Here is a 22,009-nt window from a genome sequence, read left to right on the forward strand (position 1 = left end):
CATAAGTAAGTATTTACAGTTTACAAAATTGCAGATTAGCTATACCTACAGTAGATTCCTGCTCACCTGCTGGCTCTCAAAGGTCCACGTGCTGTCGGGCAAGGACGCATCCAGGACACTGATCACCTCTCTAAAGTCAGTGGTGCTGCTGGGTTTAATCAGAGTGAAATCACTGTACTCTGACATGGGAGACATGCAGGACCTGAAGGACTGACTCTGAGACAACATGTCTCCTCCCAGGACCTCCACGTACTTTATAGGTCCATCAGTGTTCAGCTGAATCTGTAGGTTTCTGTTGGGGTTCTTGTAATCATCACAGTCGCTCCGTCTCATGCAGCAGCTGCCGCTGCTCCTGCTGTTCCTGATGCATTTAACCGCTAAGATGACAAAAGTCACCAGAGACAGCACGGACACCGAGGCCAGAGACACGATCAAATAAAGGGTGAGTCTCCCACTTTTCTTGCTGGGCTCGACCGCCTTCTGTCGGAGGTCTAAGATGGGCTCGTGGAGGCCGTCCTCCAGCAGGATGGACACCGTGACGGTGGCGGACTGGACCGGCTCCCCGTCGTCCTTGATCTCAATAAGCAGCCTCTGAGAGGAGTCGTCCTGCTCGGACACAGCGCGTTTAGTCCTCACCTCCCCTGTGTACTGGTTGACAGTGAACAGAGAGGCGTCTGTGGCCTCTGCCACTCTGTACGAGATCCAGGCGTTATGGCCCGAGTCAGCATCCACGGCCGTCACCTTAGTAACCAGGTGACCCGCTTTAGCGGAGCGGGGCATCCTCTGATGAGACAGGGAGCCCAGGGCAGCGGACGAGGGGTAAATAACAGCGGGGGCATTGTCGTTCTGGTCCAGGATAAAAACATGGACGGTGGCGTTGCTGCTGAGGGACGGAGAGCCCTGGTCCTTTGCCTGGACCCGAATCTCAAACACCTTCAGTTTCTCATAGTCAAACGAGTGCATGCTGTAGATGCTGCCGTTATCCGAGTTAATGTAAACATAAGACGAGACAGAAACGTCCTGCACTTTAGAGTCCAGTATGGAGTAGGACACTTTGGCGTTTTCACCAAAATCCAGATCAGATGCTGACACTGAATACAGTATGGACCCTGGTACTCCATTCTCTTTTAAATATACATTATAGGAGGGCTGAGTGAATACAGGAGGGTTGTCATTCACATCAGTGACGCTGACATGGATAATATTTTTACTAGAGAGAGGAGGAGAGCCTGAATCAGTGGCTGTTATCTCAATGTTATACTGTGAGAAACTCTCTCGGTCTAAAGGACCACTGGTCACCAGTGCATAATTATTAGAAAATGATGGTTTTAGGGCGAAAGGAGAACGTTTGGGTAGCTGTAATGTCACTTTGCTGTTATTACCAGAGTCCGCGTCACGTGTGTTCAGCAACGCCACCACTGTGCCACTTGGTGCGTCTTCGCGCACCGGCTGCGGTTTAGAGGTGAGAACAATTTCTGGAGTGTTATCATTTACATCTACAACATCTATCTGTAAACGACACTGGCTCTCCATTTGAGGATACCCATTGTCCTTTGCGGTTATTTCAATTTTGTAGGACGTTGTTCTTTCATAATCTAAGTCTCCTTTCAAATGAATCTCTCCTGTTAATGAACTGATTTCAAATATTGATAAAACAGAATCAGGTGTCCGCGAACCAAAAGAGAATTTCACTTCTGCGTTTGGGCCCTCGTCAGCATCAGTTGCTGTAATTTTGATGACAAAGGTATCCTTTGCAGTATTTTCTCCTAAAGAAACTTTATAAACATTCTTATCGAAAACTGGAAAATTGTCGTTTACGTCAAGCACCGTGATCGTGATCTCTGAGGTACCAGACATGACTGGGTTCCCCCCGTCTAATGCAGTCAGCAGCAGCTGATGAACTGCTTTCTTCTCTCGGTCAAGTGGCTTCTCTAACACTAACTCAGGGACTGTTTTCCCGTCCTCAACTTCTTTCATTTTCAACGTAAAACAGTCGTTTTTAGTCAACATGTAGGATTTAACTGAATTACTGCCGACGTCAGAATCTTCTGCGCTCTCCAGGGGAAATCGAGTCCCCACTGCTGCCGATTCAGAAATTTTTAAAGACAGTTCTTTTGTATGAAAATTGGGCGAATTGTCATTTATATCTTTTATTTCTACTTCAATCCGATGTAAATTTAGAGGGTTTTCAATAACTACTTGCAGAGGTAACACACAGCTGGCGCTTTGTCCACATAAAGCCTCTCTGTCTATTCTGTCATTCACCACCAGCTCGCCCTTCCCCGCATCCACACTGAAATACTGCTCACCAGCCTCAGAGGCGACACGCAGCTTGCGGTCAAAAATCTCAGATACTCCCAGCCCGAGATCTTTGGCTAGATTTCCTACCACTGAGCCCTGTTTCAGCTCCTCCGGGATGCTGTAACGAGTCTGTCCGTCTATTGTACTCCACAAGAGAAAGAAATGATGCCACCAAAGCGCCTGCCATCTCCAGTCTCGGTATCCCATTGTCTTTGTCATCCCTTATCCGTTAGAATGTGTTGATCTCCACAGAAAAAGTCGAAGTCATTATCCAGACCCAATGAGCATCAGTTTGTCCCATAAAATTGTAAGTATAATTTTTGTTCATGTCTGAATTTTAAATTAACGATTTCTCTTCCAGCCCCGAGGTACGAGCGCATCACCCACCGTCCTCCAGCTCTGTGCATTGTTAACGTTCACAGTGCTGAGGCTGCAAGAGGGAAGGGGTAGATCTCTTTGTACAATGCTGCATGCGATTGGTGCACAGCATCTATCACTAGCATCCAATAGGAAGTGGCCTCGGTAGTGCTTTTAAAGACACAGCTCTGCTTAGGAGAATCAGCCTGTAGATGCACTGCTGCGTGTGAGGGGTGTGCGATCAGCTTTACTAGTGTGGTTTTAAAATTGTGGTGCTAAAACTATAGGCAATTTATACAAAGAAATTTACATTTACATAAAAGAATGTGGATATGGAGCAAATTAACAGAGGAGAACAGCCAAGTCAAAACCCCATTCACCCTAACAAGGACTGTGTGGGGAAAAAAGAAAAAAAAAATCTCCCCCCAGTCAGAAATGACATTTGTGGTTATGTTGGAAAATAAGAGGGGGAAAAGTAGTTTTGAAAACGATCGTGATACTCAACAGGTTCTATTTTTGGGTCTACTTGACTTCCATCTTTTGAGTCAGTTTCAAACTACTAAAGCAATGGTATCTGTGCAACATATTATTAATTACGCACTTAAAAACAGACTTATCCAAGTGCACACCTGACACAAGCTATACCACAGTGCTCCTTGTATATTTTTCAGCAGATGAGATTGTTTTAAAAAAAGAAATAATAAAAAAACGAGCAAGACAGCTGTCAGTTTTACCATGAAAAAACACAACATCGCAACACCCATTTGGTCGACAACCAAAACAACATCATAATATATCATGCAAATATGGAAGCTGACCAAAAAACTACGAAGAAGACATCAAAATTAACTGTCATCTGCTCACCTGCTGGCTCTCAAAGGTCCACGTGCTGTCGGGCAAGGACGCATCCAGCACACTGATCACCTCCCTAAAGTCAGTGGTGCTGCTGGGTTTAATCAGAGTGAAATCACTGTACTCTGACATGGGAGACATGCAGGACCTGAAGGACTGACTCTGAGACAACATGTCTCCTCCCAGGACCTCCACGTACTTTATAGGTCCATCAGTGTTCAGCTGAATCTGCAGGTTTCTGTTGGGGTTCTTGTAATCATCACAGTCGCTCCGTCTCATGCAGCAGCTGCCGCTGCTCCTGCTGTTCCTGATGCATTTAACCGCTAAGATGACAAAAGTCACCAGAGACAGCACGGACACCGAGGCCAGAGACACGATCAAATAAAGGGTGAGTCTCCCGCTTTTCTTGCTGGGCTCGACCGCCTTCTGTCGGAGGTCTAAGATGGGCTCGTGGAGGCCGTCCTCCAGCAGGATGGACACCGTGACGGTGGCGGACTGGACCGGCTCCCCGTCGTCCTTGATCTCAATAAGCAGCCTCTGAGACGAGTCGTCCTGCTCGGACACAGCGCGTTTAGTCCTCACCTCCCCTGTGTACTGGTTGACAGTGAACAGAGAGGCGTCTGTGGCCTCCGCCACTCTGTACGAGATCCAGGCGTTGTGGCCCGAGTCAGCGTCCACGGCCGTCACCTTAGTAACCAGGTGACCCGCTTTAGCGGAGCGGGGCATCCTCTGATGAGACAGGGAGCCCAGGGCAGCGGACGAGGGGTAAATAACAGCGGGGGCATTGTCGTTCTGGTCCAGGATAAAAACATGGACGGTGGCGTTGCTGCTGAGGGACGGAGAGCCCTGGTCCTTTGCCTGGACCCGAATCTCAAACACCTTCAGTTTCTCATAGTCAAACGAGTGCATGCTGTAGATGCTGCCGTTATCCGAGTTAATGTAAACATAAGACGAGACAGAAACGTCCTGCACTTTAGAGTCCAGTATGGAGTAGGACACTTTGGCGTTTTCACCAAAATCCAGATCAGATGCTGACACTGAATACAGTATGGACCCTGGTACCCCATTCTCTTTTAAATACACATTATAGGACGGCTGAGTGAATACAGGAGGGTTGTCATTCACATCAGTGACGCTGACAGGTATAATCTTTTTACTGGACAGAGGAGGAGAGCCTGAATCAGTGGCTGTTATTTCTATGTTATATTCGGCGACGCTTTCTCGATCTAAAACTCCACTGGTCACCAGAGCATAGTTATTAGAAAAGGAGGGTTTTAAAGTGAAGGGAGATCGTTTGGGAAGCTGTAACTTCACTTTGCCATTATCACCTGAATCAATATCACGGACGCTGAGCAAAGCAACTACAGTCCCGCTGAGCGAGTCTTCGGGTACAAAAGTGGGTTTTGAAGTTAGAACAATTTCTGGGGCGTTATCATTTACGTCTAAGACATCCACCTGCACGCTGCAGTGACCCTCCATCTTAGGCAAGCCTTTGTCTTTTGCACTAATGTCTATTCGATAGGAGGTTTGAGTTTCGTGGTCCAGCTGGTTTTTTAAAAATATGTCTCCCGTCACAGCATCGATATGAAATAATGACAGCACCGATGGTGGTGTGTGGATGCCGAGCGAGTATTCAATCTCTCCATTTGGACCCTCGTCTATGTCGGTTGCTTTTGTTGCAATCACAAACGAGCCGTTTGCACTGTTTTCTTGAACAGCGATTTTATACAAAGTATTTTCGAATAACGGCACATTGTCGTTATTATCAAGCACGTTTATGGTTATTTTTGAAGTCCCAGATTTGACCGGATTGCCTCCGTCCATAGCAGTAAGAAATAAATTGTGAATGGCTTTTTTCTCGCGATCTAATGATTTATTTAATACCAATTCTGGTATTTTTCGTCCATTTTCTATTTCTTTTACTTTTAAAGTAAAGCAGTCATCTTTGCTTAGTGTGTACGTCTTCAATCCGTTACTCCCAACATCGGGATCCTCCGCACTCTCTAATGGAAAACGCACACCGACAACGGTGGACTCAGCAATTTCTATTACATGGTCGTTTTTAAGGAAACTAGGAGCGTTGTCATTTACGTCTCTTATTTCCACTTCTATCCTGTGTAACTGTAGCGGGTTTTCTATCACTACTTGCAGAGGTAACACGCAGCTGGCGCTTTGTCCACATAAAGCCTCTCTGTCTATTCTGTCATTCACCACCAGCTCGCCCTTCCCCGCATCCACACTGAAATACTGCTCACCAGCCTCGGAGGCGACACGCAGCTTGCGGTCAAAAATGTCTGATAATCCCAAACCCAGATCTTTGGCTAGATTTCCAACCATAGAGCCCAGTTCCAGCTCCTCCGGGATGCTGTAACGAGTCTGTCCGTGTATTGTACTCCACAAGAGAAAGAAATGATGCCACCAAAGCGTAAGCCATCTCCAGTCTCGGTATCCCATTCTCTTTGTCATCCCCGATGCGTTACAACAACTCGTTATTCCCCATCGAATTATTGTTCAGAATAAAAAAGGTCAGCTGAAAAATCCACCAACAATGAACTCGCCGTGCACCAAAAACACCCATATTTATACATCATGAGATGCAAATTTAAGGTATATTATTTTATCCGAGTGTTTAAGTGCACCCTCCTCTCACCTCGGGCTCGCAGCAATATACAGGCTACAGTGGTGGGTGATGGGGGAGGGAGTAGATCTCTTTGTACATCTCCTAATGCTATTGGACCACAGCATCTACCCGACACCCAATAAGATCGAAGCAGAAATGTGTTCCAGACCCAGCAATGCAAACTAAGAAGGTATAAAATGGCACAGTGCGGTGCTTATTCCAGTTAGTATCACAACTGGACAAGTTTATGAAAATTATAAGACATATTTTCTCTTTATTTCGATATTTAAGATTGAGCAATTCTTGTGAATTCACTCAAACTGTCATTTCCGTGACTACATTCTCATCAGTTTTCCAAGGTGTCTTATAAATCAGATCTACACTTAAGCAAATTAAAAGAAAGATCTCGATTAGCTAATTTACAATACGACTGGTATGTGCTCACAGGTGCCAATTTTGCGTGACTGTTTGAAGGAGATTATCATCCAATGACACAACAGAGATTCTCATAAAGCTCCAAAGCAGCTGTCAGTCTATAAATCGGAAGACGTGCGAAGTGTTGGAGCAGCATGTGACAGCAGTGATGTATAAGCAGGTCCAAACCTTACATTCTGGCTAAAATACGTGACAATGAGTCAAGTGAACATACATTTTTACTTATTCTCTTTATCAAGCAATTTCCAGAGCACGCGCATGTGCTTCAAAGTTAAACCATAAAATTCAGTTTGATGTATATAAAAATAACACGATTATGATATACACCGTGTGAGTGAATACTATATAGCCCTGTTAAATATTATTTCATTTTTTTTCAAATATAAATCATATTGTGATAATATTCTACAAGATTGACTGCATATAAAAACAAATCCCTCGACAGACAAGAAATGTGAAAAAGAGTAATTAAAAAAAGGGAATCTCGTGAGAGAACATACACATAAAGGATTATTTAACTCTCTGCTCACCTGCTGGCTCTCAAAGGTCCACGTGCTGTCGGGTAAGGACGCATCCAGCACACTGATCACCTCCCTAAAGTCAGTGGTGCTGCTGGGTTTAATCAGAGTGAAATCACTGTACTCTGACATGGGAGACATGCAGGACCTGAAGGACTGACTCTGAGACAACATGTCTCCTCCCAGGACCTCCACGTACTTTATAGGTCCATCAGTGTTCAGCTGAATCTGCAGGTTTCTGTTGGGGTTCTTGTAATCATCACAGTCGCTCCGTCTCATGCAGCAGCTGCCGCTGCTCCTGCTGTTCCTGATGCATTTAACCGCTAAGATGACAAAAGTCACCAGAGACAGCACGGACACCGAGGCCAGAGACACGATCAAATAAAGGGTGAGTCTCCCACTTTTCTTGCTGGGCTCCACCGCCTTCTGTCGGAGGTCTAAGATGGGCTCGTGGAGGCCGTCCTCCAGCAGGATGGACACCGTGACGGTGGCGGACTGGACCGGCTCCCCGTCGTCCTTGATCTCAATAAGCAGCCTCTGAGAGGAGTCGTCCTGCTCGGACACGGCGCGTTTAGTCCTCACCTCCCCTGTGTACTGGTTGACAGTGAACAGAGAGGCGTCTGTGGCCTCCGCCACTCTGTACGAGATCCAGGCGTTATGGCCCGAGTCAGCGTCCACGGCCGTCACCTTAGTAACCAGGTGACCCGCTTTAGCGGAGCGGGGCATCCTCTGATGAGACAGGGAGCCCAGGGCAGCGGACGAGGGGTAAATAACAGCGGGGGCATTGTCGTTCTGGTCCAGGATAAAAACATGGACGGTGGCGTTGCTGCTGAGGGACGGAGAGCCCTGGTCCTTTGCCTGGACCCGAATCTCAAACACCTTCAGTTTCTCATAGTCAAACGAGTGCATGCTGTAGATGCTGCCGTTATCCGAGTTAATGTAAACATAAGACGAGACAGAAACGTCCTGCACTTTAGAGTCCAGTATGGAGTAGGACACTTTGGCGTTTTCACCAAAATCCAGATCAGATGCTGACACTGAATACAGTATGGACCCTGGTACTCCATTCTCTTTTAAATAAACATTATAGGAGGGCTGAGTGAATACAGGAGGGTTGTCATTCACATCAGTGACGCTGACAGGTATAATTTTCTTACTAGAGAGAGGAGGAGAGCCTGAATCAGTGGCTGTTATCTCAATGTTATACTGTGAGAAACTCTCTCGGTCTAAAGGACCACTGGTCACCAGTTCATAATTATTCGAGTAGGATGGTTTTAGAGTGAATGAAGATCGTTTGGGAATCTTTAAAGTCACTTTACCATTGTCACCGGAGTCAAGGTCTCGTGCACTGATCAAAGCCACTACTGTGTCACTTGGTGCGTCCTCGCGGACAGGACTGGGTGTTGAAGTGAGCGTAATTTCTGGAACATTATCGTTAATGTCTTCTACGTCCAAATGCACACGACAGTGACCCTCCATTTCAGGAGTGCCTTTGTCTTTAGCTGTCACATAGATAAGGTATGATTTAAAGCTTTCATAATCTAACTCTCCTTTTAATACGATCTCTCCTGTTATTTCACTGATTTCAAATGTTGATAACACAAAGTCTGGAGTGCGGGACCCGAAAGAATATTTAACTTCACCATTCAGACCATCGTCTGCATCTGTAGCTGTAACTCTGATTACAAACGTTCCTTTGGTGCTGTTTTCCTTTAAGGAGACTTTGTATTCATTTTCACTGAATGTTGGGGAATTGTCGTTAATATCAAGCACATTAATGATGATCTTAGAGGTCCCCGATTTGACTGGTGTCCCCCCATCTAACGCGGTCAGCACCAGCTGATGGAGAGCATTCTTTTCCCGGTCTAACGGCTTTTCTAGCGCTAATTCTGGGACAGCTTTACCATCTTTTGTATCCTTAAATTTAAGAGAAAAATAGTCATTTTTGCTTAGAGAGTACGTTTTCAAAGAATTGCTTCCCACATCAGGGTCCTCCGCGCTCTCCAAAAGAAAACGTCTGCCAATCGCAACTGATTCTGGTATTTTAAGGTTAATCTCACGTGAAAGAAAACTCGGAGAATTGTCATTTGTGTCTCTTATTTCCACTTCAATTCGATGGGATTGCAAAGGATTTTCAACAACAACTTGCAGAGGTAACACACAGCTGGCGCTTTGTCCACATAAAGCCTCTCTGTCTATTCTGTCATTCACCACCAGCTCGCCCTTCCCCGCATCCACACTGAAATACTGCTCACCAGCCTCGGAGGCGACACGCAGCTTGCGGTCAAAAATGTCTGATAGTCCCAAACCCAGATCTTTGGCTAGATTTCCTACCACTGAGCCCTGTTTCAGTTCCTCCGGGATGCTGTAACGAGTCTGTCCGTCTATTGTACTCCACAAGAGAAAGAAATGATGCCACCAAAGCGTAAGCCATCTCCAGTCTCGGTATCCTATTGTCTTTGTCATCCTGGGTCCGCTATAACACAGCAATTCCAATCGAAATTTTGTTTATAACAACGTTGGAATCCATGATGCCAAGAAATCCCCACAAAGTAAAACTATCGCAATCGTTGAGCATGACTGTAAAAAAAAATCATACATTTAGGTCTTAGAAAATGGGAGCTCATGACCGTCTTTCCGCCAGCTCCTTGCATTCAAAATGTTACAGTGCTACGGCTGCATGGGGGCAGGGACTAGATTGCTTTGTACAATTCTAAATCCTATTGGTCCATAGCATCCATTTCCACCACCCAATGAGAGGGAAACTGATCGACACTCTTAAAGAGGCAGCATCTATTCTTTTTGTGAGCTTTCATGTGGGATGATTATGACAGATATCAGTGAATAAGAAATGATATGAGAATAGTCCTTTTCAAACAGCAAAGACAAATGAAAAACACATTGCACCCCGTACATCAAACTAACTGCAAAACTAAAACTTCATGTCAAATAAGAGAAAAACATAGAGAAAGCATGAAAATGTATTAGACGTTTATGTTGTCCAAATAACTGGAGTGAGTAAATGAATCATCACTGTCTCCTGACCGGAGATTTCACAGTTGCTGTCCACTCTCACGGTGCTGAATTGTGGGTGTGACATAAAAATGATGCACGCTTTCACAACTATGTTACTGGTGCTAGAATTATTTTTTGCACATGAATTTGATTTTCAAACTTTGAAATTAAATTTTAAAGAAATGTTGTGAAACACAATACAAAATTAAATTTAAAAGACCATACAGGAAAGAGGGGAGACAGGCAGTCCAACACCGACACATGAAGTGCTGTAGAGACACAGAACAGCCAGACAGCTTGAGATAGATAGATAGATAGATAGATAGACAGTTTTTTTTCTTGCACAGTTGGCTGACTGTCATAGCAGACTGCGTGGCAGTTGATTATTTCCTGAACTAAAGAAGGAATGGTAATGTTGACTTTTCTTCATTATTCAGATCAGTGATTATTTTCTCTGCTCACCTGCTGACTCTCAAAGGTCCACGTGCTGTCGGGCAAGGACGCATCCAGGACACTGATCACCTCTCTAAAGTCAGTGGTGCTGCTGGGTTTAATCAGAGTGAAATCACTGTACTCTGACATGGGAGACATGCAGGACCTGAAGGACTGACTCTGAGACAACATGTCTCCTCCCAGGACCTCCACGTACTTTATAGGTCCATCAGTGTTCAGCTGAATCTGCAGGTTTCTGTTGGGGTTCTTGTAATCATCACAGTCGCTCCGTCTCATGCAGCAGCTGCCGCTGCTCCTGCTGTTCCTGATGCATTTAACCGCTAAGATGACAAAAGTCACCAGAGACAACACGGACACCGAGGCCAGAGACACGATCAAATAAAGGGTGAGTCTCCCACTTTTCTTGCTGGGCTCGGACGCCTTCTGTCGGAGGTCTAAGATGGGCTCGTGGAGGCCGTCCTCCAACAGGATGGACACCGTGACGGTGGCGGACTGGACCGGCTCCCCGTCGTCCTTGATCTCAATAAGCAGCCTCTGAGAGGAGTCGTCCTGCTCGGACACAGCGCGTTTAGTCCTCACCTCCCCTGTGTACTGGTTGACAGTGAACAGAGAGACGTCTGTGGCCTCCGCCACTCTGTACGAGATCCAGGCGTTATGGCCCGAGTCAGCGTCCACGGCCGTCACCTTAGTAACCAGGTGACCCGCTTTAGCGGAGCGGGGCATCCTCTGATGAGACAGGGAGCCCAGGGCAGCGGACGAGGGGTAAATAACAGCGGGGGCATTGTCGTTCTGGTCCAGGATAAAAACATGGATGGTGGCGTTGCTGCTGAGGGACGGAGAGCCCTGGTCCTTTGCCTGGACCCGAATCTCAAACACCTTCAGTTTCTCATAGTCAAACGAGTGCATGCTGTAGATGCTGCCGTTATCCGAGTTAATGTAAACATAAGACGAGACAGAAACGTCCTGCACTTTAGAGTCCAGTATGGAGTAGGACACTTTGGCGTTTTCACCAAAATCCAGATCAGATGCTGACACTGAATACAGTATGGACCCTGGTACCCCATTCTCTTTTAAATACACATTATAGGAGGGCTGAGTGAATACAGGAGGGTTGTCATTCACATCAGTGACGCTGACATGGATAATCTTTTTACTGGACAGAGGAGGAGAGCCTGAATCAGTGGCTGTTATCTCAATATTATACTCCCAGATATTTTCTCGATCTAAAATACCACTGGTAACCAGAGCATAATTGTGAGAAAACGATGGTTTTAGGGCAAATGGAGATTTCTTGGGAAGATGTAAAGAAACTTTGCCGTTAACATCGGAGTCAAGATCTCTGGCACTGATTAAAGCCACTACAGTGCCATTAGGAGAGTCTTCGCGCACTGGCTTCGGGTGAGAGGTGAGAATTATTTCTGGGGCATTATCGTTAACATCTAAAACTTCAACATTCAAAGTACAATGCCCCTCCATTCTCGGACTACCTTTGTCTTTTGCACTTACGTCAAATTCATAATTTGTATTTGATTCGAAATCTAGTTTTCCTTTAAGAAATATTGTTCCCGATATTTCATCAATACTAAAAACAGAGAGAACAGTATCTGGTGTGTGAGCGCCAAATGAGTATTCTATCTCTCCGTTTTGACCATCGTCCATGTCTGTCGCTTTGGTCTGTACTATCAGTGCCCCCTCTGCAGCGTTTTCACTAACAGATACTTTATACAACGTTTTCTCAAAAGCTGGAACGTTATCGTTGATGTCCAGAACTGTGATAGACAGCTGAATGGTCCCTGATCTCGCGGGGTTGCCTCCATCTACAGCTGTCAGCAAAAGTTTATGAACAGCCTTTTTCTCTCTATCTAAATTTTTTGCTAAAATTAATTCAGGGACTTTCCTTCCACCGGCAACGTCTTTAACTCTAATATTAAAACATTCATCTTTACTGAGTGTATAAGATTTCAAAGAATTACTGCCAACATCTGGGTCTATGGCGCTCTCTAATGGAAAACGAACCCCTAAAGCGGTAGATTCAGCAACCTCCAATGTGATATCATTTGATGGAAATTTAGGCGCGTTATCGTTAATGTCTTGGATTTCTACCTCAACGCGAAAAAGCTGCAATGGGTCTTCAATAACAACTTGCAGAGGTAACACGCAGCTGGCGCTTTGTCCACATAAAGCCTCTCTGTCTATTCTGTCATTCACCACCAGCTCGCCCTTCCCCGCATCCACACTGAAATACTGCTCACCAGCCTCAGAGGCGACACGCAGCTTGCGGTCAAAAATCTCAGATACTCCCAGCCCGAGATCTTTGGCTAGATTTCCTACCACTGAGCCCTGTTTCAGCTCCTCCGGGATGCTGTAACGAGTCTGTCCGTCTATTGTACTCCACAAGAGAAAGAAATGATGCCACCAAAGCGCCTGCCATCTCCAGTCTCGGTATCCCATTCTCTTTGTCATCCTTGATCCGCTATAATGTAGTAATTCCAGTCGACATATTGTATAGAACAATGTTAAAATCCATCATCGGAGTTGTAACACCAACAGAAAATCTTTCACAATTACTGAGCATGACTGTTAGCTAAAATATAAAATGTTCGTTTAAAAAATACGAGCTCATTGTTGTGTCTCTTCCTACGTCGTTGCATCCTTCGTGTTACTGGGGCTGCATGGGGGCTGGGGCAAGATTGCTTTGTACAGTTCTGAATCCTATTGGTGCACAGCATCCATCCCTCTCATCCAATGAGAGGAGACCGGATCGACACTCTTAAAGTCGCAGCATCAGTTCTGCTCGCTTCTCTTCAATTTAACCAAAGGCAGTTAATTTACAGGCTTATTAATCGGTAAAGGATGCAAATGCTTTTTAGTTAGGAAAGAAAGAACGAACGAAATAAAAAAGAACAGGAAATATGCCTGGCTAATGCAACCACAGGTGTAAACAACCGTAATCTGTGCAATGAGGGGCCTTTCTTTAAATAAATAACTTTAAACAATTTAAGCAAATAGCAGTTATTTCTGTAAAGCGGACAGAAGATACTAAACACACTTAGTAACACAATCACAGCTTGCAAGCGTTCCTGAACTCCAATGAGTCGCTGTCCACATTCGTGGTGCTGAACTATTGAGAAATGGCTATGGAAATGTGTTTGTGTACGTTGTGTGTGCATTTTGAACACATTTATTTTAAATGATAGATAGATAGACAGATAGATTTTTCTTGCACAGTTGGCTGACTGTCACAACAGACTGTGTGGCAGTTGAGTATTTTTTGAACTAAAGAAGGAATAGTAATGTTAATTTTTCTTCATGATTCAGATCAGTGATTGTTTTCTCTGCTCACCTGCTGACTCTCAAAGGTCCACGTGCTGTCGGGTAAGGACGCATCCAGGACACTGATCACCTCTCTAAAGTCAGTGGTGCTGCTGGGTTTAATCAGAGTGAAATCACTGTACTCTGACATGGGAGACATGCAGGACCTGAAGGACTGACTCTGAGACAACATGTCTCCTCCCAGGACCTCCACGTACTTTATAGGTCCATCAGTGTTCAGCTGAATCTGCAGGTTTCTGTTGGGGTTCTTGTAATCATCACAGTCGCCCCGTCTCATGCAGCAGCTGCCGCTGCTCCTGCTGTTCCTGATGCATTTAACCGCTAAGATGACAAAAGTCACCAGAGACAGCACGGACACCGAGGCCAGAGACACGATCAAATAAAGGGTGAGTCTCCCACTTTTCTTGCTGGGCTCCACCGCCTTCTGTCGGAGGTCTAAGATGGGCTCGTGGAGGCCGTCCTCCAGCAGGATGGACACCGTGACGGTGGCGGACTGGACCGGCTCCCCGTCGTCCTTGATCTCAATAAGCAGCCTCTGAGAGGAGTCGTCCTGCTCGGACACAGCGCGTTTAGTCCTCACCTCCCCTGTGTACTGGTTGACAGTGAACAGAGAGGCGTCTGTGGCCTCCGCCACTCTGTACGAGATCCAGGCGTTATGGCCCGAGTCAGCGTCCACGGCCGTCACCTTAGTAACCAGGTGACCCGCTTTAGCGGAGCGGGGCATCCTCTGATGAGACAGGGAGCCCAGGGCAGCGGACGAGGGGTAAATAACAGCGGGGGCATTGTCGTTCTGGTCCAGGATAAAAACATGGACGGTGGCGTTGCTGCTGAGGGACGGAGAGCCCTGGTCCTTTGCCTGGACCCGAATCTCAAACACCTTCAGTTTCTCATAGTCAAACGAGTGCATGCTGTAGATGCTGCCGTTATCCGAGTTAATGTAAACATAAGACGAGACAGAAACGTCCTGCACTTTAGAGTCCAGTATGGAGTAGGACACTTTGGCGTTTTCACCCAAATCCGGATCAACTGCTGACACTGAGCACAAGATTTTCCCAGGAGGATGGTTCTCCTTAACATAAATGACATAAGAGGGTATAGAGAAAACTGGTGGGTTGTCATTTACATCTAACAACTCAACGAGTATTACTTTTTCACTTGATAATGGTGGCTTTCCGGAATCAGTAGCACTTATCTTGACACTATACTCGCCATTTCTTTCGCGGTCAAGTGGCCCACTCGTTACTAATGAGTAATAGTTAGAGACCGAAGGATTTAACTTGAAGGGGGATTTGGAAGACACCCTCAACGTTACTTTGCCATTGTCACCCGAATCTGGATCTTTTGCACTTATCAATGCAATAACTGTCCCGACTGCAGAATCTTCGGGGACAGGTGTTGTTAAAGACGTTACAATTATTTCAGGAATATTATCGTTAATGTCAGCTATTTTAATTTCGACGCCACAATGCCCATCCATCTCAGGATTACCTTTGTCTTTAGCGGTTATGTCAAATCTGTGTAAGGAGTTCGTTTCATGATCTAAAGCTCCTTTAACAGTAATAGCTCCGGTAGATGGTTCAATGTCAAACAATGATAAAATCAGATCTGTAGTTCGCTCTGCGAAAAAATATTCAATTTCTCCATTTAGTCCTTCGTCTGCATCCGTAGCTCTAACCTGCAGTATTTCAGTTCCTGGTGTTGCATTTTCGCTGACGTTGGCTTCATACAGCTGTCTCTCAAACTGTGGCGCATTATCATTGTTGTCAAGTACTATAACTGTAATTTCAGATGTCCCTGAGCGCACAGGATCTCCACCATCTACAGCAGTGAGGATAAGTTTGTGTACAGGCAGCTTCTCTCGATCAAGTGGTTTTTCAAGGACCAGTTCAGGGATTTTTCTGCCATCCTTGTGCGTTTTAACGATTAATTTGAAATTGTCGTTTTTGCTTATGAGGTAAGAGCGTACAGAATTGCTGCCGACATCGGGATCCTCTGCACTCTCTAACGGAAATCGCGCGCCTGGATTTACCAGCTCTGCGATTTTCACTGCTTTCTCTTTGGTCAGAAAACTGGGTGAATTATCGTTTATATCCTGGATTTCAATTTCGACTCTATGCAGCTGTAGGGGGTCGTCTATTACTATTTCCAAAGGCAACAAACATGACGGTCTTTGTCCGCACAGTTCCTCTCTATCTATCCTGTCAATCACCACCAGTTCTCCCTTCCCCAAGTCCATGCTGAAATACTGCTTACCAGCCTCCGAGGTTATCCGCAATTTGCGTCGATAGAGTTCAGACACAACCAAACCCAGATCTTTGGCTAGATTTCCTACCACTGAGCCCTGTTTCAGTTCCTCCGGGATGCTGTAACGAGTCTGTCCGTCTATTGTACTCCACAAGAGAAAGAAATGATGCCACCACAAAAACACCTGCCATGCAGGCAATTTGTTCCACATTATTCCTCGTTCCATAAATCCCATATTTTTTCACTCCAGTCCCAACTTCTTAACTGAATAGGTACAGATGGTTTATAATCCAATGTAGATGCGTCCTCATACATAACAGTGACATTCATGCTTTGTGTCTGCATATGCATCTCTCTCCCCCTGTGCTGAACATTGTAATGGTTACGACGGTGGAGCTGCTCGATGAGAGGGAGTAGATCTCTTTGTACAGCTCTGGATTTCATTGGCGGATAGTGTGTACCTATTTCCACCAATCCTGGCATCAGTTAACGTCCACAGAACAGTGACGTAAAGCGTATGATTCATACCAAAAAAAAGTCCTGATTATTGTGCTTCTATCTTGTGAAATATCGCCATACTGCTCATTAAATAGTCTCCCCGTAACCTCGAAAGCTTTTAATTGTGTATTTAAGGCTATGGATATTAAAAAAAGAAGATGATGCAATACATTAATTATGGATAAAGGCTATAAATAACAATGTCTTCGTATATGTCTTACAAATGACTGAATATATTAGTGATCATTAAATGATTACACTAATGTGATATGGTTGATCACTATAATGCTTTGTGTTAATCCATCTGTTCTGTTGTCAGCATGTACCTGCATGCATGCACATGCTTTTGTGGCTGACAAGGCTCTCCATTGCCTTCCTGTGGCCAAAGGAAGACAATACAGCCTGCATACGCCATGACGTCTACACAGCTCGCAGCCAGCCTCAGAAAAAAATAATTCCGACGTAAAATACCCGTATGGAGGTCTGTAGAGCAAATGAAAAGGGAGGGGGAGCGCAGATGGTGGGAAGGTATTGACATCTCTTGTGCCTCTCTCTCTCTCTCTCACACACACACACACAGACACAGGGGTTATTAAAAAAATCACCAATTATTCAGGATCCACTTCGGTAATTTACAGATGTTTGGTCATCACTAGCAATCAAATAATTTAAAATACCATACACCATACCTAAAGCATGTCCCCTCACTTCCAACAGGCTTCATGAGCTTACACATAAAATAATAACAAAGCTCAAAACGTGTACATTGTGTGCTGTAAACGCTAAAATAAACCATTACAGCGTATGTAAATTAGTGTGAAAAATAAATTCTGTAAAGTCATAAGTATGCAGTCGGCACCTGCTCTAAATGGACGTGGGCGACAGAGGGAGATGTAGAGAGGGAGAGGAGGGAGTCAACACTGGAGCTGCTTTCAGCACCACCAGTGTGGACAGCGCCACACAGGCGGCCAAGTGCTGCTGCTGCACGCTGCTGGAGAGGCAGGCGGCCGGGAAAACAAAACCTCCTTACTGCTTTCTTACTACAAGAATAAACACGGGAGTGGATATGCCAGGGGCTACACCTGATTACGTTTTACTGCAGTAAACACAGGACATGAAACCAAAAATCTAATGTCACACTTAAAATAATCAAGTTTATATTTTGCAGTCATAGTATATGTTATGCTATCTCTATACTTCTGGCATTTTATCAGCAAGAAAAAGCGACATTCAGATTTTAAGTAATGACATAACTTTGGGTTAAATTATGAAAATAACTTCTTGAAGACTTGAATATTTTGATACTATTTTGCTGCTACTCCAGGGATGTTAATTTTTACTTTTAATTTAATTTAATTAAACAAAAATTACGATGAAATTACATATTTTGACACTATTTTGCTACTAGTCCAGAGATGTTATTTCCCAGGTGCAAATTTGGCATCAAGAAACACACAAACACACATTATATTCACATTTTACATGTCAGGTGTTGAACTACACCACAGCATGCTGAAGTTGCATAGACTAAAGTAATTTCACTTTAACCTAAGTTAACTGGTATTTTATCTCCATCCATATATTCATTGGTATGTTTTCTATGCCCAGTTATCCTGTGCAGGCTGAAGCCTATCCCACTACACACAGGACAGGTCATCACAGGACAGACACAAACACACACTTACACCCACACAGACAGGTGGGGCATCCACACTCAACAAAGAAAGGACCCAGCTTTGCAGTGGATTTGAACTTGTCGTGAGGTGACTGTGCTAACCACTGCAGCACACACTATTTTCATACAGTTTTTGTTCATTATGCAGTGAAATTTCAGTTAGTATCCTAACCTGTAGCAGATGAACTATAACATGTGACATGTGGACCATCCTAACAGAGGAGACCATCCATACATACAGTATGTTTAGGTTTTGATAAGACGACTATGTTAGATGTTTGTGTGTTCAATCAGTTGTTTTTACAGCAGTGATGTGTTGTGATGGCGTTGGCATGCATTATATGAAACGTTCCTCTGGAATTTGTCTACCTCAGTTATACATGCACTTACCAGTCGAATGGATCCACTTAGCTAAAACTAGAAAGTCTAACACAGCAGTGATGTCATAAATCTTGCGCAGGTTACTTAATCTGGTTTTGTTCAAACTGTTTCAGAGATGTGCTGATTGAGCTGCAGGGTCAGTCTGGAGATGCTGTTGAATTTTATTGTGTTACACAAACTGGTGTTTCTGTTATTTTGTCCTCTCTATTTATTTATTCAGTGATGGTGGGCCAAACAACAGAAACCCTTCTCTGTACATGACAATATAGTTCAAAAGCTCCACAAGCTACATCCTCCGAAATGATCATACAAACTGAATCAATGCCTCTCTGAAAGGTTCCACAAAAACTGAACATGACAACCTTCATAAAGGGAGGACTGTTGCATTAGACAGTTTTAGTTTTAGACATTTACACTGAATAAACTGGCAATTGAGTGTATTAAGAACACCTCAAATCATTTAAATTGAGGCAAATAAGCACTTTGCGGGTATTTAATTCTTATTTAATAATTCTTCCTGATTATGTTTTTGACAGATATGATAGAATACTGCAGGTAGGCTTAACAATGTCATCTTTACACACCTTGTTCATGTCATATGGTTTACATTTTTCTGTACTGTTACTTCTGCTTTCTTTATACACTGCATTGCAATATCTTATTCAATGACTGTAATGTCATGATTGTGGTCTAGAGCACCAAAACACAAGCTACAATCAAAGATAAAGTGCTGGGCAGTATAATCGCAACTTCTTTCAGGCTTGAGTTACTTTAACAGCCGGTGTTGCCTACTAATACTTTCCTTAAACCACATAAGCCTGTTAGTAGGGAGAACTGCTCAACTTATGTGTTCAAATGTACTATTGCACCCCAAAAAAGAGGGTATGTAAAAACACTGATTCAAAGTTTTATTTAGGCTTTAACTCTAAACTAGATTAATATTAAAGTCTGTCCACTATCTCCAGTATAGAATGTAATTTGCTGGAACAGCCTTGCCAGAAAAAAAAAAAGCATCATATTTGGAGCTTCAAGCCACTCACTGTCATACATGATCTGTTGTCCATAACAGTCTAATCGAACCAACCATCAGTGGTGATGCATGTTTTGTGCAGGTATGTGAACACGCGTGTTGCTTGTGGAAAATCAGCTGGTCAACTGCCTGACTCAGTGTCACCGCATAATGTTTGGATACTGTAAAACATGTCACTACTCCATTTGCATTTGAATTCTATTACTGTATGGTGACCTACAGTGTGTTGTTGTGCTGCGATGTAGATTAAAACTATGTCTTACCTTATTTGGAGAGTCAGAGTTTAACAGGAGACAGGAAGGAAACAGGAACAGCCCCAGGCAACAAGGGGGACACATGAAAGAGAAAAACAACAGAGGAAGGATGTCAGTTAGACTGGTGGTCAGCATACAGAGTCTGGCTTTGGGAAGTACAGCAACAGACATACTTACCATGTGAGCCACATGGTAAGTACTGCAACAGACATACTTACCATGTGGCTCACAACAAACGGGGTTGTGAATTTGAGTTGTGATTCATATGGCGGATGGAATTTCTGTTAGCTGATATTAAACCGTCTATCATGATGAGACCAAAGCAAATGCCTGCTGTGCGTGCACATCAGCTATTGAAGTTTAAAAATGTGGAAACAATTATGTGTTGTTTGATCTTTATCTGTGACAGCCTCCAGTCAGTATGTTAGTAATACTGCTGAGCTCCCATCAGCACATACTGTAACTAATATAAAGCCTGGAACAACTCTTTTGTTGTTCTGTTGTTCCCCAGAAAGAAAATAAACAAAATTGGGGTAAAATATATATGTGATAACATAATATAATACACGTTCAAAAATACTGCACCAAGAATGAACCAAGCTGGGTGTCAATCCAAGACAAAATATCGAAACTGATAAGAATTACAGAGAATACACCACCATATGAGTGCGTTTGTGGGGTTATGAGTTAGTGAGTCAGGGAAACTTATTGCTGTCCTTGTAAGAGAGATGATAATTATAGTGAACTAAAAAATATATTAATATTGTTCAGACAGAGGGAGTAGCTCTACTTCAGTGGATAAATAATAATGTCACATAATTTGGACTGTGGCCACATTACCAACAATATATCCCATCGTGGGTTTGTGAAAGATTTTCAACAGTATTCACTAAATCATTTATTGTACCAACCAACTCCCCATTTGAACAAAAGCATATACACACGTTGGTAACTTCAGCCTGAACCAAAACACTTTTACAATCATTGCTGGTGGGTTAGCACCAGTGTGTGAATCACAACCAAAATACTGCACTGCACTGACACACAAAGGCACTACCATCATAGCAACAGCAGGGGGCCTCGAGGCGATGCCCTGAGACCAATCCATGCTTTATTAATGAGATTCTCTGCTCTGTGACCCTGTGTTTGTCACAGCTGTTGTGTGTGTGTGTGTGTGTATGAGTGTCTTTGTGAAAGCAGACTGGGGCTTCTTTAGACAAAGCAAAGCAGCAACTGTGTTTTTATAAGACCAGTGTATTGTGGTCTGAACTATACACTGTAGGTAATATAGACTTCTTTGTTTACATGGACAAATTTTAAGAAATAATAGAAAAACACAGCGTTGGTCTGACAGCCAGATACATCCATAATGAACCAGGAAAACAAGGAAACAAGGAAAGAAATAGTTCACCAAAAGGTTGTAGGTTTCATATGACAGAAATACAAATTTTAGTAAGAAACAAAACATATGAACTACAGACATAGGTTTGCTCAAACAGAGGAAGGCAAAACAAACAGGGCAGCATCGATTACAGCACTATATAAAAAGCAGCCATGATCACCCCCTCCCCTTCGCCTTCCTCATCCTCACCAGGTCTGAGGATGCTGCACCGATTTGCCCAAAACAGGGGTGTCTCCTATCCCCCCCAGTATCAGAAAAAGCACAAAACCATCACAGCTCAGTGGTCACATCTGCTGCTGAACCCCTGTGGCTCAATGAAAAAATGGTACAATCCTGCCAGTGAGTCAGCTTGTTGCTATGGTAACACATCCCACCTCTCTTGCATCCCCAACCTGCTTCCTGTGAGGTGCCAATAATGCCAAACAAAAAACAGGGAGGATAAATGAGAAGACAGATGAAAGGAAGAGAAATGAAGCTCAGACAGACACATATTTGTACACTGATATTATTCAAACCAAGCACATGTGTATGGACTGGGATGTAGAAGCTCTTGATAAATGGCTGAAAAGTGATACACAGGAGATATTTCTTTTCGTCACGACCTACAAGGCAATGAAATGACATCGTACAGTGAAGAAAGA

General features: G+C 44.0%; 5 protein-coding genes across 29 annotated transcripts in view; all 5 read right to left on the reverse strand.

The window, feature by feature from the left end:
* LOC124068394 (protocadherin gamma-C5-like) overlaps positions 1–22,009 on the reverse strand; it is a 211,186-nt gene that overhangs the window by 26,438 nt on the left and 162,739 nt on the right. The window contains exon 1 of one of the 25 annotated variants that reach the window (XM_046406630.1): positions 67–3,459. The exons of the other annotated variants lie outside the window; for them this stretch is intronic. Coding sequence (XP_046262586.1) covers positions 67–2,520 — 2,454 coding nt within the window. The 5' untranslated portion in view covers positions 2,521–3,459. Of the gene's footprint in view, positions 1–66; positions 3,460–22,009 lie in introns of those variants that run through there. 25 annotated transcript variants of the gene reach the window in all.
* Positions 21–6,271, reverse strand: LOC124068408 (protocadherin gamma-C5-like). The gene is made up of 2 exons (XM_046406663.1): positions 3,523–6,271; positions 21–66 (listed from the first exon to the last, which is right to left on the reverse strand). Exons 1-2 carry the CDS (start codon positions 5,974–5,976, stop codon positions 46–48), a joined length of 2,475 nt encoding a protein of 824 aa, XP_046262619.1. The 5' UTR covers positions 5,977–6,271; the 3' UTR covers positions 21–45.
* On the reverse strand, positions 6,892–10,334 carry LOC124068397 (protocadherin gamma-C5-like). The gene has a single exon (XM_046406653.1). It carries the CDS (start codon positions 9,547–9,549, stop codon positions 6,907–6,909), a length of 2,643 nt encoding a protein of 880 aa, XP_046262609.1. The 5' UTR covers positions 9,550–10,334; the 3' UTR covers positions 6,892–6,906.
* On the reverse strand, positions 10,454–13,017 carry LOC124068407 (protocadherin gamma-C5-like). The gene has a single exon (XM_046406662.1). The coding sequence runs from the start codon at positions 13,012–13,014 to the stop codon at positions 10,537–10,539; it is 2,478 nt and encodes an 825-aa protein (XP_046262618.1). The 5' UTR covers positions 13,015–13,017; the 3' UTR covers positions 10,454–10,536.
* pcdh1g22 (protocadherin 1 gamma 22) lies at positions 13,871–16,647 on the reverse strand. The gene has a single exon (XM_046406660.1). It carries the CDS (start codon positions 16,361–16,363, stop codon positions 13,871–13,873), a length of 2,493 nt encoding a protein of 830 aa, XP_046262616.1. The 5' UTR covers positions 16,364–16,647.

Source organism: Scatophagus argus, chromosome 12 (assembly GCF_020382885.2).
Source record: "Scatophagus argus isolate fScaArg1 chromosome 12, fScaArg1.pri, whole genome shotgun sequence".
Taxonomy (NCBI): Eukaryota; Metazoa; Chordata; class Actinopteri; family Scatophagidae; genus Scatophagus; species Scatophagus argus.